Source organism: Strix uralensis, chromosome 1, assembly GCF_047716275.1.
Source record: "Strix uralensis isolate ZFMK-TIS-50842 chromosome 1, bStrUra1, whole genome shotgun sequence".
NCBI classification, from domain to species: Eukaryota; Metazoa; Chordata; class Aves; order Strigiformes; family Strigidae; genus Strix; species Strix uralensis.
In genome coordinates, this window is record NC_133972.1 from 70,170,754 (window position 1) to 70,189,433 (window position 18,680).

General features: G+C 38.4%; 1 protein-coding gene across 2 annotated transcripts in view; it reads left to right on the forward strand.

The window, feature by feature from the left end:
- Positions 1 to 692: 692 nt before the first annotated feature.
- COL15A1 (collagen type XV alpha 1 chain) overlaps positions 693 to 18,680 on the forward strand; it is a 157,461-nt gene continuing 139,473 nt past the window's right edge. For both annotated transcript variants that reach the window (XM_074870184.1, XM_074870193.1), the window contains exons 1-2: positions 693 to 822; positions 944 to 1,026. In XM_074870184.1, coding sequence (XP_074726285.1) covers positions 812 to 822; positions 944 to 1,026 — 94 coding nt within the window. In that variant the 5' untranslated portion in view covers positions 693 to 811. The remainder of the gene's footprint in view (positions 823 to 943; positions 1,027 to 18,680) is intronic.

Here is an 18,680-nt window from a genome sequence, read left to right on the forward strand (position 1 = left end):
TTCATGAAGTTAGAAGGGAGGGGTGAAATAACACTTTTAATGGAAACTATTAGAAATGCTTAGCTGCAGGATCTCTATAGCAGACACATATATGTACAGCTGCTGAGGTAGATACACACTCTTAATTTACATGCAGGGTGTAAATCTTTGTAAATAGGAGTATTACAGAATTTTTCAGTGAAAAGGGTGTGGTTTTAAATGTCTCTGTAGGTGACAGAAAAACTATGACAGTACGGCTCCAAGTGTATCTTTCAATTTAACTGTGACTGCTCTGCCCTCCTCATATCTCAAAACTTGCTTCTGTTAAACTTTGGTTAAAATGGCCAGAGAAATGTCCTATTCCATATAAGAATGCATATCATTGGCTATATAATGCTGAATGGAAGGATGTTGGAGGTCATGTTTTATTGGATGAATAAGTGGAGGTTTTGAGTGGGTGGGGGGGAGAAGGGGAAGCTGGAGAAGCTATGCTACTATCTGTTGGGGCATACAGTAGTTAAAGACAAGACTGGATAATGACAACGTTGGGATGATGTACAGCAGTAAGCGGTGTCCATCGATAAATAAAGTAGAAAGTTTTCAGCAGTGGTCTGACAGGAAAGTCTACACGGAGTCAGATTTCAGAGCTGGAGCACTGAATTGCAGTGAGTCACACAGAGAGCCTGAGAGCTGCCTTTGTTCCACTTGTGTCTGAACGTTGGAGGAGAAACAGCAGGCTCCAGTTTTTATTAACTTCTTATTTTTATAAGCATAAAACTCATGTGCACTGAACTTTTTCCTCACTTGAGGTCTTTCAACTGACTTTCAAAAAATGCTCTCATGGTAAGAACTCTCACTTCTAAATTTTACTTTTTCTTCTTTTCCCCTTATGCTTCTGTATTACACTCTTTGGTCTCATTCTTTCCCACTCCCCTCTTTTTTTTTTTTGGCACACCTGCTCCAGGCATGCCTGGTGGACCTGGGACTTGCTGCTACTGCTCTTTGGCTTGTCAATCCATGCTGGTTCAGCAGCTCAGATCATAGAAGGTAAGACTCCTCCAAATCACATCTATAAATTGAAAGTGAGAGTTAATATTAAGATATGCTTTCCTAATATGGAAAGAGAATCTACATTAGCAGTTCCTATGTTTAATGTACTTACTGTTCTTCATTTCATATAGGGAAGCTGCTGCAAGTTAAGAGCTTAAATTGCCATTCATTCTGGAAAAGGGAAAATAAATAATTTGGTTCCCCAGTTGTAAGGATAATGCTGCTCTCAATATTTCTTCAGAGTGTAATAATGAACAGAAAGTACTTCAAAGAAATGGAGAATACCGAATGGGGGGTTGTGTATCACGTCAGAGAAAGGTAGCAGAGAGCAATTAGGATAGATGTACGTGTCATTCTGGAGATATTAGGAATGTGCCAGGCATGGTGTGAGTGCAAAGACACAGATTGATGCTTGTTCCGGTGCTTAGAGATTTCTCCCAGTAAGTGTCTGAGCAAATTGTGATTTTCAGATCTCTTGAGTTAAATGTTTAGTTTTAGCAACCTAGCCTTTATGGACTTTCAGTGAAAAGCCTTTCTGTAACTGCAGATCATATGTTCTTGTAACAGAGCCAAATCCCTCAGCATCTCTGGAAGACATACCCTCAAATTTAACTTCAGAGACAGAACAGTGATTTAAAAGTTTACATGTAATTTTGAGAAAAGTGAAAAAGCTTCATATAGTAGTTTTCCACTGAGCAATGATACTTATGTCAAAAAGAGGTTTTTTACTATCCTATTGAAAATAGTCTGAATTTGTTATGTAAATGACCCCTAGACAACTATGTGATAGGAGTATTAGAAATTAATGAAGGGAAGTAGGTATTGCACATGAAGACTTTAATGTTACTCAGGCTGGTGTTTGCCTTTTTAACTGACACTGCCATAGAATAGGCAGCGCATCTAAGAGTCAGAGATCTAGGTAGTTATTTCAGTAGGAGAAAAAGCCACATATTAGTTATCACTAACAAATGCTGTAAGTGCAGGCAAGAAATATGTATGCTGTATTACAGATAATTAATTAAGGAAGCAAACTGGAAGCAGCCATTAGAATAAGGAAAATGTTAATGTATGTCTGAATAGTGACCGAAATACAATATATTGCATATACATTGGAGATATATCTGTTGCAGCAGGTAAAAATGTTTTTCTTGAGCTGATGAATGACAGTGCAGTGAGTGAGATCTGGACAGGAGAGAACCAAATTTTGACACATAAAAGTTAATAAACAGAAGCTCATAAAAACTACAAGCACAGTAATAAAAAGAACAAATATTTATTTGACACACAATTTCTTTCTTGGTGGATCTATGCCCATTTCTATTACCTGAAACTTTGGTTCTTTAAATATCCCACGCTGTGAAACTCAGAAGTTAGAAGCAGGAAAGATAACCCCTACTGATACAGGACAGATTCTTCCTGTGCAGAATCTTATTACTGCTGGAAGGACTCCTAACCTTACCATGAATGAAGATCAAGTGGGCTTATGTAAGTCTCCTTAGATCACTGGAGACTTCTGGGAATGTGCTCCTGCATGATTGTCCTAGCCTAATATTCTTCCCTAATCATTTGTCTGTTAATACAAAAGTTCCTGTTCCCAAAAGTTTACTAAATTTTTTTACATCTGATTTTTAAGTGCCTGATGTAATAGGGATCTCATGCTTTCTATTCCACAACATCAAACTATGTTATAAGCAATATTTTCCTGATGCTTGGTTTAAATGTTTTCATCTGCTGAAATCAGTTGTTGAGTGCTATAAATAGAAATCATCTTCCTTTCTTTCTGGTGCTGCAAATACATGAATATAAATTCTCCCTGTAACATCAAATCTTTTAGTTTTAACTATTGCAGAAATAACCTCTTTTTCCTTTCTCACAGTTCCTTTTAGTAATAGAGCGCACAGAAATAAATTGTGTATTTAAGATGAAAATGTTTGGAGACACAGGGAGATTAATTGATGCTCTGGTATTCAGGCCTTTTGCTGCTAAAGTTATGCTTTATCCAGTGCCCATTTTGTCACTGTCTCCTTTAAGATTACTGCTTTCCAGGATTCTCCAGCCACTGAATATTGCTATGCTGCTTTTCTGATAACTGACCTCTCCTCCATGTCCCCATAGTGCATATTTATATCTCTAAATTCCTTTTTATATAAGAGGAACTCAGAATGAGTAAATGTGGGTTTAGAGGAACAGTGCAGGTGCCTTCTGCTGCACCATTGTACAGGCTATATGCAAAAGGAAGAAAAAAAACTCAAGATGTTCTTCAGTTGGTTAAATAATGTCAAGAAAATTACTCATGGATTAAATCATTCACTGAGGAAACCTGCAGACAAACCTGTAGACAAAGCAGTGACCCTCAGATAGTTTAGGGGAGAAAAGTTTGTTATCTTTGCTTTCACCAATCAGACCTCTTCAATGAGGTCTAGTGAATTTGCTTACTGGTATGCAATTAGGCACTTATAGTTAGTCTTCCTGTTTTTCCCAGGGAAGCACCAAATTGTGGAGAAGGGTGAAGGATGCAGATAAAAACAAAAGCCTCAGCAGCCCTCCATGCAAAGGGCTTGAGGTCTCCCATGTCTTTGTGAAAGATATTAGAAAGATCAGTCAGAAAATTTTGATAAGTTTCTTATCAGGAAAAGTGTTTTGACCAAGTCTTGTTCTTCTTGAGGAAATCATACACTTATGGACAGTTCCTACAAAGAAAGAGGAAACAAACTGAAAGAATGGTGAGAAAGTGTAAGGGGAAAATTCAGATGGCAGTCTGAAATAGTTTGAGAACTTCTGGGTCTTAGTTTAACTTTTTAGTGAACTTGTGTGATGTGGGACTTTTGTTTCAGTAGAAGTGTTGCTTTCATTTCCAAGTCCTAAAATGTCTGCCTACTGCTTCCATTGTAAAATGGGACAGACAATAAAAGAGAGTATTTAAAATCTTATATTTAAAATCATGAGTTCCTAACTCACAGAACCAGCTGAAACACGTACTTGATCAAAATGACATCTGTTTAGTTTGTTAAAATTAAGTTTGATATCTGTTATGTAATTTGTACATCAAGCTATGTGTTGTGACAGAATGTAAAAAAAAAATTGCAAATATTTCATTCAGAATTTTACAGTTCTGTTGCATGTTCTGCAAATTGATGGAATTTGGTCATTGTTTCACCAAAACTCTTAAGAAATACCGGATCTTGCTTTAGAGTGAAACTGAACAGGAGTTCAGAAATCTCAGCAGTTCCTGTGAGTTAGAATCCTGAATTTTTACTAACTCCCTTGGAAGATTTTAGTTCCTTTCACTGCAGCTAGCACTGCACATGTACAAAAACATAAGGAATAATATGCCTTCTTCCTCTTCACCCAGATACAGTATTACCTGAACTATGGAGCGCTTTTGCAGTTTTTCTCCTGTGTTCATGAAAACGGTGCAAATACAGTATCCTATTCTACTTGGGTTTGTGTGGGAGGGTTAAAGATATGTTGATGTCTTAATAAATTATTTCATCACTTTTCCTTTGTTCAAATGACAATTAAGCATGTATCTATCTGTACATAAAAGTGTAGTCTGTCTTATTCTATCTGGTATTGCCTTGTGATGCATGTGTTTGGCCTTTAATTACACCTGATAATGTATCTTGATTTACATTGATTACCCTGGCTGCTTTTTCCATGTTGCTTTGCATCTTCAACCACAAATTAAGTTAGTGAACAGAAGGTGCTCAGAACACAGTCCTGAACATGCTGGTACCCAGATTGTGGACAGAACTAAAGTTATAAAATCTGAATGCTAAACCTGCTGAAGTGTGAATGATAGAGTCCTCCCTATGACTTGTTCTAGCCTCTTGCAGAAGTCATATTTATTCTTTCAGGCTACCTAGGCAGTTATCAGAGTTTTTCAGTTCTTGGCATTCAAATCAGTGCATGCCTTTAAATATATATATATATTTTTTAAAAAAGATGTTTAAATGTATGTGGTTCTGCAGTTTGTATTATGTTTATATGCTCTAAAAGAAGCTTTACAAATTTCTCATTGACATCTGGGTTTTATTATTAGCCAAGCTGAACAGCGCTTTCTTGCACTAAGTAACATGCTCAGCAATAGTTTACATAAAGTAAATATTTGTCTCTTTCCTTGGCTCTCTGTACACAGAATGACTGTCATTAAGCTATTGACATAAACTTTGCACTCATGACCTGCTGAGTTTAATGGAGAAATCCTGAATTACTGACTTTCATTAGATGTTGATCAGCTGGTGTGATTCATACAAGCAGCTAGCCTGCACTTCTCTTCACAATGAACCAACTTAATGAGTGTAAACAAGAATGTATATTTAAAAGGTTGTTTCTATCAAGTAATTACTGTATGCGCCTTGAGTGTAAAATACGTGAAATCACACTGAATTATGCAGTGATAGGGGTGGCTCAGTCTATTCCTTCCTAAGACAGAACACAATTACAGTAATGCTGCTCTGTATGGAGAACAGTTTTTTGTAAAGATAACTTAGATGGCACTGTATCCTCTTGTACCAGACAACATTTGGACATCATCAAACTGTACTTGAGTCTAAATTGAACAAGTCACTGTGTATCTTTCAGAGGAGTCTTCAGGCTGTTACCAGCTGTTGTGCATGTTTTTAATGTGGAGCTGAGCCTAATTTCATAGTTGATAAAATGCCTTTCCATGCAAAACATAGTTAATTTACTATAGAAAATCAGTTGAGTTCAGCCAGGGTCATCTGTATAAGTAGTTGAAGAGATAGATAACACCAGTTGAACAAACCTGATTTAGTAAATTTGTTCCATTTTGTCACTTTTCTAAATGGATTCTTTTTCTGTGTAATGGCAATTACATCCTAATTCCCTTGGACAATAAACTACATGTTTGCTAAGCTACTCTACCAGGCAATAGAAGATTTTATTTGGCCTTTTTTGAGGCCTCAAAAGGGGAAACCAGCTGGCGTGGATATAGCGTTATAATGGCTGTCTTCATTTCCTCTCTGAAGGCATCCTAGTCACACTAGGTAAGCAGTTGCTTCCATAGTCTGAACAGAACTTAAAATCTCAATTGTGCTTGCATTTGCCACTAAATGGTGTTTGAAGGACCTGCTCTGCTGAGAATGGCCGTACTGAAACACTCCTTTCTATGTTGCTCTGGCTCAGCTGTAGACAATGCAACACAAGGAATTTCTTGAAAGAAGTGCTAGTGGTCTCCTGAGTGTTTAAATCATATACATCTGTTTTGGAACTGCCGTGCGCGTCCACAGATTTCCCACAGCCTTGTACTGTAGGTGTGTAACTCAATGTGTGTTCTATGCAGCAGCTGCTGAGTAAAAACTGCTAATTCCAGGTATTCCAGGTACTTCTGATAGCACCTGCTAACAAGCATCTATTTAATAGAAATGTTTCAACTGTGATTTATTTCTTATATGTTAAGGACAATGCCTGATACTGATGATCCAGGTTAGGTACTGAACTACTGCTCCTTGCTACAAAAGTGAATGGATGACTGGAGAGAATGAGAAATACTGCTTTACATGGCTAGGAGTAGTTAGCAGAATACAGTGATTTATGCTGTGTGCATAATAGCCTTGGCGTGTTTGGTTCAAGCAGGTGAACACAGACACAAATATAGATTTCAGCTGCAAGCTGCCATTTCAATAAATAAGCAGTGAAAGGGAAGATTTGATTGCAATATTTACATTTGGGATATTCAAAGGGTTTCAAAGAACTTATTTCTTATTCTAACATGTTAATTTCCAAATCAAACACTTGTTTTGGAGGCTGCCTGTCTCTTTGGCTGTGATTTCTTCCCCTTTCCTTTGGTGTGTGATCTGTGGATTGGTTTGGTTTTTCTTGTAGTATCTCACCTTTGACCAAATTCCTGCAGTAGCTTTGCCAGTTTACGCAGTGTGCTTTGGCTAGAAAGACAGTGAATTGTACAGTCTGGTGAAATCTGATTGCTTTATTTCAGATGTCATTAATGTTAGCTATTTAAGAGAGGATGTCTATTTACCACCACTATTTCTAGGTTACGAAACAATTTTTTCCCACTTGGAATTACAACAGGTTTAAAACTCAACAAAATTAGCTAGAAATTTGAACTGTGCTGAATTCTATAAATATAATCTTTCCACCTCTAGTAGCTCCTGTTCCCTAATATGGAAAGTCTCAGACATTGCAGAGAGTAGAGTGAAGGTAGAATTCTCACAAAGATTGAGTAAAATGGGCAAACCCTAATTTTAATGTATTTGCATATGATGAGTGTGAAACAACAGAGGTGTTATTCAGGATACATTCTGGTAAGAAAGCCTTGGAAAAAGCAACAGAAAGTGCTGAATGTGCCCTGCCAAAGAATTGCAGTATTTTAAATTAATATCTGTCTTACAGCCCAATATGAGAAGAACTAGGTTCTGAAACAAGTTTTTCTGAGGGGTTCTGAGAGGAACCAGGAACCAGAAACCAGGATTTTCTGGAGACGCTCAAGTGTGTTTCATTCCAAACATTCGATTGATGGAAGCCTGAAGCTGGTAACAGTGATTCAGTGATGACATTTTAATTTAAACTACACTGTCATTCATGGTCTTTTGCTTCATCTTCAGTCCAGAAGATAGATAGAATATTAACAAAACTGGGCTTTAGCCAGTTCATTCTATGCTTAGGAATCTCCAGGGGCTTATGACTCTGGGTCTACCTCCACTGCTGCCACTGAACCCACTTTTTGCTGTGATCAGCTCCTACCATAGTAGCCTATAACTCAGGTATCATTATTTATAGTTCATAACTTACAGCTCAGGTATCATTAACTTCCAGTCCTATTTTTGACATATCTTTCTCTGAACTGTGAAATCACAGTTCCATACATAGGCAGGATGTATGACTGTTCCTTTGGAAAGTTGAATATAGCTTTTGACTTTCTCTGTACTTTTTTGGTGGTCAGTGACTAAGAAGGCATTATATTGCATGGTCATTGCTCATCACATTTTATATCTACTTCCTTTCTTACAAGTGATATACATTACCTAACTCAAGAACAGAACCCACCTAGAAGTAATTTTAATTTTGTGCTTCCTGCTAAAGAGTAAGTTGATCATTCTTGAGAGAAAAGTGTATTGCTCCAAGACATGCTTCAAAATTTCCTATAAGCACTAGCTATGTTGTGTGGATATTCTGAATAGCCCATAACTGCAGTTTACTGCATAACAGTTTCAGAACATAAACCAGTGTGGAATCCAAGCTCTGATTCAACTCTGGTGATATTTCATATGACTAAACTCAAACAGTAAAAGGAAGCATGCAAGAGGCGGAAACAGGCTCAGGTGACATGGCAGAAATATTGTCTGAGAGTACAGTAATGAGGTCAGTAAAGCCAAAGCCCATGTGGAATTAAATTTAGTAAGGAATGTGAAAAGCAACAAGAAGGGCTTCTACAGGTATACCAGCAGCAAAAAGACGACTATAGAAAACACAGGCCTGCTACTGAATGGGGCAACAAACCTGGTGCCAGGGGCATGGAAACAGCCAAGGTGCCTTGCTTTTTACAGGTAAGATTTCCCTTCAGGAAACTGAGTCTCTGAGCCCACTAGGAAACTCTGGAGCAATGAAGATTTACCCTCCATTGAGGAAAACTGAGTGAGGGAACACTGAAACCAGTTGAAAGTATGCAAGTCCTTGGGACCTGATGGAAGACATCCATGAGAGCTCAAAAAGGGCTCATGTCATTGAGATAGGACTCTTGATCATCTTTGGAAGATCCTGGTGGTCAGGAGAGGTTCCTGAGGATGGGAAGGAAGCCAATGTCACTCCTAATATCAAGCAGGGCAAGGAGCAGGATCTGGGGAACTGCAGGGTGATCACGTCACCTCAGTCCCTGGGAAGGTGTGAGGGCACATAGTCATGGAAGCCATTTCCAGACTTAGTAAGAACAAGATGATTAGGAGTAGTCAGCACATATTTGTGAAGGGGAAAATCATGCCCAAGAACCTCATAGCCTCTGCAATGGAATGACAAGCTCAATAAGTAAAGGAAAGACAGCAAGACTTTCAATGCTGTCTCCTGTAACATCTACATTCATAAACTCAAGAAGTAGAGACTAGGTAAGTGGACAGTGAGGTGGATTGACAACTGTCAGAACTACATGTGCTCAAAAGGGTGTAATCAGTGCTATGAAGTCCAGCTGGATGGCAGTTACTACTAGTGCACCCTGTGGTGCATACTGAGACCAACATCTTTTAACATCTTCATTAACAACATGAATGATGTGATAGACTGCACCCTCAGCAAGTTTGCAGATGACACAAAACTGGGAGGAGTAGCTGATACATGGGATGGTTGTGCTGCCATTCAGAGACACCTTGACAGTCTGGAAAAACGTACCAATAGAAATCTCCTGTTGTTCAGCAAAGGAAAATGCCAAGTCCTGCTCTTGGTGAGGATTAAACTAGTACAAGCTGGGGTAGGACTGGCTGGAAAGTAGCCTTGTTGAAAAGGACTTGGAGGCTTTTGTGAACAAGCTGATCATGAGCCAGCAATGTACCCTGTGGCAAAGAAGGCCAAGAGCACCCTAGGCTGTGTTTGGAAAAGCGTAGGCAGCAGGATGAGGGAAGTGATCCTTCCCTTCCTCTCAGTGGTGTGGCCACGTCTGGCGTACTGTGTCCAGCTCTGGGCCTCCCAGTTTAGGAGACACATAGACATACTGGACAAGTCTAGTAAAGGGCAACTGAAATAATTAAAGGATTGGAGCATCTGCCTTAGAGCAGCAGTCTGCTGGACCTGCTCCAGTTTATCAATGTCTTTTACTGGGTCCCAAAACGGGATGCAGTATTCTACATGTGATCTAATGAGTGTCAAGTAAAGGGGAATAATCTTTTCCCTCTTGCTACTGGCTGTGCTCCTGTCGTTACATCCAACAATGCTGTTGGCAACCTTTACTGTTTGAACATGCTGCTGGCTCATGTTGAGTGTGCTGCCTACCAGGACCCCCATGTCCTTTTCCCCAGAACTGTAGCTCTGTCGGTATTCTTGCAAAGACTTCTTCCTTGACTGGTGCAGGATTTTATATTTGTCCTTGTTGAACTTTATAAGATTCCTGTTGTCCTATGTCCTGTTGTCCCATTCCTTCAGCCTTTCTAGGTCCCTCTAGATTGCAGCCCTGCCCTTGAGCACAACAATTGCCCCTTTCCTCTCCACCCCTCTGTTTGATGTCCCCTGCAAATTTCATGAGAGTCCACTGCACTGCCTCCTCAAGTCACTGGTAAAGATGTTAAACAGGACAGATCTCAGAGTAGACACCTGTGGTCTGCTTGTGACCTCAAGGTAGAGAATGACCCATTAACCACTACTCTCTGAGCCCAGTCATCCAACCAGTTATTTACAGCAGCTACCTGTCCATTCACAGTTACACTTCCAAATCTGGATAGAAGAAAATTGTATCAATGTTTGCAGAAGGGTTAGAATGGCTGACTGGTCTAAGGCATTCCGGTTTTAATGGATTAATTATCTGGTTAATTATCAAGTTATTTATCTAAATAAGGGTTACCAAGACTGGATTTTCTGTGCCATTCAGAACAAAGGACCAAGCTAGATTTCTGGATTTTTGTGTATGTACCTATGCGTATCATTGTAGGGACCTGGAGCTTAATGTTACAGTACATGGTAGTGTAAAAACCTGAAGTTCAGCTGCATTATCCTTTTGCAAACACAGGCTTCTACAAGCTGCAACTAGTCACTACATGCATAAGAAGATCGACTTTATTTTCAGGACTTGGTTCTGTTTTCTTTCTTTCAGTGACAAACTGGTCAAATTTCTGAAGTAACAGAGAACTGAGTCTTCTATGAGAGATAAAATTGTGAGTGGTATCTAAGACAAAATACTCTGGCAGTTAAGATTTAGATCTCAACAAATGCAATAAAAACTTACAGTCCAGACTGAAATGTACATGTGGTCAGTGCTCGCCTAGTGCATAAGGTAGAGCTCCCAATAATTTTATGCATATATCTCAGAATCAAAGTTCCTAAAAGTGCATTGTTTTCCTGAAAAAGATGAAGCTTAGAGTAAGCCATTTATATTACATTATTTTGCAAGTGGTAGTCAAATATGTGCAATATGGGCAGACAGAATGCAAATAACAGTTAGCTCAGAGAAGTCCTTCATCAGTTTTGTGGCAAGAGTACTACAGAAAGCCAAAAGACTCTCAGTCTGACAATAGGATCATCATTTATGTATCCAAACATGTATGTGTACAAGAAGTAAATACATGAAAAAGAAGCGCTTACCACTTCCCCCAAGGAAAGAAGATGGTGGAGGACCAAGTATTTTCCAACAAAGTGTCATCGAAACTTCAGAGCACATCTGTTATGTGCATCCAGTTTCTGTTTAGGAAGTATTATTTTCTCAGCCTGTCATTATATACTATTCTACTTGGGTAAGCTGTTTAACTAGAAAACACTACGTGATTTTTATGGGCTACAAAGTAAAAGATGTCAGTTTTGTCTTGGGGAACAATAGTGGAAGAAGACCAACAGAAGCTCAAAAATGCCTTGGAAGAAGCCAAAACTACCCCACTAAAGCTAAACAAATCAAACTGAAAATGCCTTTTTATGGAAATAACTACCTGAGAGGAAATTTACCTGAACATCTCAGGTAGAATGCAGTCCAATAATTAAAAGTGATTCCTGCAAAAATTTTAAGACATGTTGAGCCATGAGCCATGTTCATGGGAAAAACAGGCACCAAGAAAGAGCAGATCTGTTTGGGGTGGGAGAGGAACTATGTAGCTTTTCTAGATGTATTATTCTCTCTTCCTTGATGGTGCCAAAGAAGATGAACAGATGACAGTATGTATCAAGTCCTTTTTTCCCCACCATTATATGTATGTACTGCATCATAACACGTTTGATGTCTTAATTTGATAACTAACAGCCGTCATACTTAAGCATACATTGCAGTGTACATTGTTTCTTGAAATATGTTAATTTAGAGTTGCTGTTTGTCCCCATGTTTCTTTCTGTCCCACAGAAAACTTCTGGCTCAGTACTGCTATGTTTCATGAGAAGGTGTATCTTCAAGAGGCAAAGGGCTGTTGTGAACAACCAAAACAAATGTCCTAGTAGCTTGTTTAATTAATTAGGCAGCAACACGTATATGGTGGTCTACAAGACAAAGTATGTAGCAGTGAAGAAAATGAGGGGAAAATTATGCAAAATCTAAGGCTTTTCTAGGAGTTCTTTCATATTTGGAATTCCTAATATCAAAGCATCTGTTGATCAGGCTCTATAATCCTCCTTGACAGTCCATTGGCTGCATCACAGAGTGAGGTGTGAAGGAACAGTGTCTCTCCACAGTATGGATCTTTATTTCTGCCATCCACTTTGGTTAACTACATACTAAATACACTGCACCAGTTCTGTGAATATCATGCTTTTTTATTCTCAGAGGGATAGTGTTAGCTTTTCTTAGTCTTCAGCTTTTCACAAGCTGTTCCAGTTCCATCTGTTTCAACACTTTGCCAAACCAACATAGGTCTTGACTTGGTAGAAGGAACCACTCATCTTCAATGAATGCTCCACAGTAGTACTGCCATTTTGTGGTGTTCGTGAGTGTGTGTGTGTCTATGAATCCAACCCTTTCCTGCAATTCACTGTAAAAGACAAGCAAACATTTCATCTTTTTCAAAGTAGCTGTGAATGTGGTTTAACACACATGGTTTGGGTTTGTTTTCTTCTGTCTTTAGTTTTCTTTCAGATGCAATTACTGGAAAGGTATATGACACATGCAAATTTTCTCAGCCCAAAAAATCTGGCTCTTGATCAGAATAACTTATCAGTTATTGTAGTGAAATAGTATTAATGTAAAAATGCTTATCTGAAAGAGTTTTGAAATTTTAATTAGAGTTCTATAATATATGATATATTATCATATAACTACATTTGTTTTTAACAAACAATACTTGAGTGAACTCAAAATACTGATAAGGACAAATAAGTATCGTATAATAATTTCCTGGTTCAGAGATATGATGAATGAGGGGGTGGGGGTGGTGTTCAGTATAAATCTGAACATGATTAAAATTTAAAGGATGACTTCTCAGTGGAAAAATTAAAAAATCAATTGTGACCTGAAGTATTGTATCTCCTTTTTGCACTTAACAGAATTTCAAAAGATAGAACAGAATTGTGACAACTCTGCAACTGCTTTGCCCACATCATCTTTGAATTGTCCAATCAGGTTTTTGTCATTTCTCTTGAAATATTACCCTTCAGAAAACTATTTTTTTCTGTGTTGATCAAAGTCGCATTTTATTTCTGAAAAAAAATATAACCAGTGGGAAAAGACTGCTGCTTCAACTAGGATTTAATGAAGACACCCCTGAGTATTTACAGTATGAATGTTAAATGAATACTTACTTAGGAGCTCTATGGGATACTGAAGTTACTTGTATCCTAAGTATCCTATTTCAAGATATATTCTTTCCATACACATTGCAAAATTCCCATAAAGAGTGTTCAGAAGAAGTTAGTGTCTCATTTAGCTCCCATACAGTCAGCAGAAAAAAACTTTACTAGTAAATGCATGATTTGGTACAAATCCATAAGGCAGCTATGGGGAAAGCTACATTATCTACACAAATACCTTGTCTTGCCATCTGTTCTGTGTATAATTACAATACAGTAGTCATACATTGAAGTATTTTGGAAATATTAGCTAAGTAATTCCTTACATTATCCCTATGTCATACATTTATTAGATAGAAACAAAAATTATTTTTCCTCTGTATGAATACTTAGCTCTGCTGTGTTTCCTCTTCTTTACGGATAAAACTTTAAAAGCAGATCAGTGCAACACAAACAATACAGACCGAAATCCATGATGGAAAAGTTACGTAGAACAGCCTATTAGAGTGATACCATCAACTCAGTGGCTGGTAGGTAGTGTTTATTTCCATACTGAGGGAGCTGGGACGATATGGTATGCCTCAGACTCCTTTTGGTGTTTCCATTTTTGATTCAAAGTATGTACAACGAGCAGATTTTGCATTTTAGAAACCAGAAGAGGTGGGGAGGCACTCAGCACCTTCTCCTCATTCTCATGCACCTGCACAAGGATCAGGGATGATCTCAGTTCTAGCACATGTATGTTTCCTGAAGTGCAAAGTGAATCAGTTTGACAGGCCTCATACTCTATAATGCTCATGACACAAAGAGGTCTTAACAGCCAGATTGCTTAAAATACATCTTGTAAGTTGTAGGGAAAGCCTAAAGATTGAGGGTCACCTTCATGTTATCTGGGGATTTCCTAAAATGAACCTCTCTTAGTCCAGTTTGAAAACTTAAATCATTCTTCACCTGAAGACAAAACTTTTGCTAAGCAGCTAGAATAGTCTGGAGTATACAGTATATATACTTGGCATCCTCTCTCTCCATGGTGCATCGCTAGTGCATTACCACTTCATCAGCTGTTCTTGTTCAATATTCTATTACTGTTGACTTGTAAGCCCTAAGTGTCTCTCGTAAACTACTTCAGCAACCCTGTATCTCAAGAATTTTTCACTCCTGGGTAAGGTGATGACATGGGCCCCATCATCACTACATGGGTGGTTACAGAGATGACAGAGTGAGAGTCTTCTCAGAGAACAAAATAGAGCAAAAGGACAAATAACAGTCAAAAGTTGCAACAAAGGAAATTTTGATTGAGCAGGTGGAAAAAATTTCTTCACCAACAGCGGTTAAGTTCGGGAAGAGGTTGCTGAGAGACGCTGTGGGATCTCCATCCTTACAGGTAACCTAAACTTGACTAATCAGGTCTCTAAGCAACCTGATTCTTCAGCTTAGCCCTGTATTGAGCATCAGATTGGACCAGATTACCTTTAGGGGGCCCTTCTAAACTACGTTTTTCTGTGATTTTAAGTTTGGAACTTAAAGTTGGACTTCACATACTTAATTCCTTTGTGAATCTAGTTCTCAATGACTTGCTCATGATTACAGAAAAGGGCAGTTAAAGACCAGGAGAGTGAGTATAGGTAATACTATGAGTCTTGGATCATGCTTGTCTGTCTTTAATTCACTTGTTTCTGAAGCTTGTTAGAACAAGTCAGAAATCTGATAGGCTGCTATCACTAATTCAGCCATCAGTAACACTAAATCCAATATTTGTATTGAATCAAATACCTCTTTTCTACTTTACATATTTATCTAAAGATGGGTCAAAGAATGTACCCCTTTCCTTTTCCTTTTTCTCTTGTCCCTCTTCCTTCTTCCCTTTTCCCTTTTCTCTTTTACCTTCTCTGTTCTTCCTTCTCCCTTCTTTCTTTCTCTCTTCCTCCTCCCTTTCCCTTTTCACTCTCCTTTCTCATTTTGTTTTGGGTTTTTTTTGAAGTTATGTAAAATGCTTTTGGCAAAAAAAACCCTTGGAGCAGAACACACAAATATGTTACTGTAACCCTATGACTTTTCATGGTCCTGATGATGATGAGGCTGAGTAAACAATGCTCTTGTCCTCCCTTATTAGGAGGTGGAGGTGAAGGATTTTTGAAATGCAAAGTGCTTTCTTGTTCTCTCTCCTTTCAGGGGTTCATGATCAGGCATTATATACTGACCACAAACTCAGTGGTCCATCTTTCTCTGTAGCTGTTGCACTCTGCCTCAGAAAGACCCTATGGCAGTGACTAGTATTAAACAGCTCACAGGAAGGGAGGCCTTTGGGCATGTGCTTGTTATAGTATCTGACCAATCAGCTCATGTCCAGTCCATCAATCTGCCCCAGAAGGACTTAGTAACCTCCTCACTTGATGTCTGTTAATCTTAAATATTCTTTCATCATAGACCATATTTTCTGCTCAGCAGCATGATGCTGAATTTCCCCTCTGTCTCATTCCAAGACATAATTTTTTACCTAGAGTTAATGATTTTTAAATGCTATCTTATTCTGCCGGATATGATAACCTCAGATGTACAAAAAATAGTTCAGACCCAGAGGAGTCTGTCTTACATGGGCCAGACTCCTGAAATATCAGTTTTGGTGACTCTGTGAACTAAACTGTGATTCATTGTTCTGTTTCTATGTTACTCCTACTATATACACATGCAAATGTCACAGAAAATAGACAGCACTATGATTTAGGATCACTGAACATTGTGAAAGGTTCTCATTCTGCAATGTTTATGTACATTTTAAACTTAAAACAGGCAAGAAGTCCTTGTTGAAACTGGGGCTTATTCAGCTGCTGAAAGTTAATCGCATACATAAATGATTGTAGGATCAGAGTTTGAATAAACAAAGAAGAGTATGTGGGAAGATAAGAAAACAAACACATATTTCTTCCCTTAGTTACCACAAATTCATAAAATGCAATTGAGCCTAGCACAGGTGTACACTTATTGTCTATACTACTTTCTTGTAACAAATACGTGTGCACTGCCCAAACTGGAAATCAATCACTGCCGAAAAAAAACTTGTGCTATCTTAGTTGTGATATAAATCACTAATAAATTCTTATGTGTGTTCCTCATTATGTTAATTTCTACAGCTATATGACCTCACAAAAAATTACTTGGCAGAATTCTGTCTCTGAAGACTAAGAACCACTTGCCTTATAAATTTCTTTGAGGCATTATATTAATCTGACAACACATTTAATGTTTCTCTAGACACAAGAAAATTTTGACCAATTATATGAATCAATTTTTTTCATTCATTGTTTTTCTTCACTTAGAAGCCATTTGATGAATATGTCTATGCCCTAAATATGTACTCAGAAAGATGTTATTGTAACTCCTTTTTCTTTTGATAACAGGTATAGTCTGTCAGGGAACATCAAAGGCAGTCTGCTCTGTAGAGGTCAGGGAGCTGGAAGCCAACCATGTTAACAAATGACCTCACCGACAAGGGCACAGTCCCACAGTAGCAAAACAAAATGAGCAGAGTATGTTCCTTGTTGGCAACCAAGTTAAGCCAAGAGTTCAAATCATTGCACAAGTCCACAGTGATGAGGCAGGCCCAATGTCAAGGCAGGAATTCAAGTCTGTGGATAAAGATCTGGGTCTAGATCAGTGGGATACATGGCTAGACATGGACATTGCTGCATTGGAGCTGCAGCATAGCACAGGCTATAGCACAGGGACCAAAGGCAAGATCCTCAGTTTAAAGGCAACTGCCAAAAGAAGTGAGGGGAGACCCTGCTGTGGCTTCTTAGCACTGTTTTTGCAGGAGGTGGTAAATGCATGAGACCTAAAACTGTCATAGAACAGTAATACCTCCATCCCTGCTCTGGAAATGAACCTCTTTGTAACTGAGGTGTCTTCAGATTTTAACATACAGTAGAGCACACTGTCTTGGTTATCTGCTTGGATGCATGAGTAGCTCCTCCTGGCTTTTACTACAGCTGAATGATCATGAATGATGTGGTTAATCTTTTCTCACAGAGAATTGTAATTATATTACATGCTCTTTTGATCCAGGCTCTCACTTCAGGATGCAGCCTTATTCATCTCTGAATAGGGTAGATTTAGATTAGATATAAGGAAGAAATTCTTCACTATGAGGTGAGGCACTGGAACAAGTTGCCCAGAGAAGCTGTGGATTCCCTCTCCCTGGAAGTGTTGAAGGCCAGGTTGGATGGTCCATTTACGCTTACATACATAGGAAAAATATGCCCATTTCCCAAAACTGAGAAACAGATATTTTCTGGATTCATGTGATAACTAATATGACTACCAATAAGTGGTGAGAGCTGTGTGGGGCTCATATTGATTTTGGGGCAGCATAGTGCACATTTAGATGCATGATGTTTTGTCCAGAGAAAACCATGTTGCCTTCTTATTAGCAATAATTTGTTTTTAGCTTTGCTGCTTTGTGTCTGTTATTTTAATATGGCCAACAGACAAAGTTTGAGAGATGAAATGACATGTACTTCTTGAGAATCTCTTTCCTTAGCAGACAAAATAAAGGGTTTTGAAGTTTTCTTTATTGTGTCTGACAAAATCCAGCAGCCTTGTAACTGCAAAACCTGAAGTATTTCAGAGATCAGCTTTGTCTGTGTTTATGGTGTTTTTATTTCATGCCAAGAGGCTGACAAAGTCCATTGTAATTGTCATTTATTACACTGTAGGATAGGAATTGCATACAGGAATGTCCAGATTGTTCAGAGAGAAACTGTTATTTATAACTGCTTCCAGCCTGCTCTTTCTCTACATTAAAGCATTTTATGCTACGGCCAGCTGTTCAAACATATAATTCTGTGTATGTAGAACATTGACACTTCACTTTGAAGTCCAGGTCATTTCAAAAGTAACTACCCTTCACTTTCTGAACTCAGTATTGGTACTGACTTCTTTTCCCCCTGATTAATTTGAATTCTAACTAGGTGAATGCAGTTTTGAAGTATTTGAATGTAACTCTTCTCAAGAAAAGTTAATTGCAATGCATTGTGTAGGGAGAGCAATTCTATTTTCTTAGGCATTTCTATAACATCTCTGACCCCTGGTTATAAAACAGCATATTTGAGAGGGGAGGTGCTCTATGTACTCGGAGTGAAGACATACAGGTGTGACACAGAGAGCAGCAACTGATCTACAGACATTAATGAAGGAAAACCCCTTTTGGATACCTGTCAACTTTTAATAATTTTTGGTTGTAGCAGATGGTCTCCAGTTAATATTAAAGGAAATTA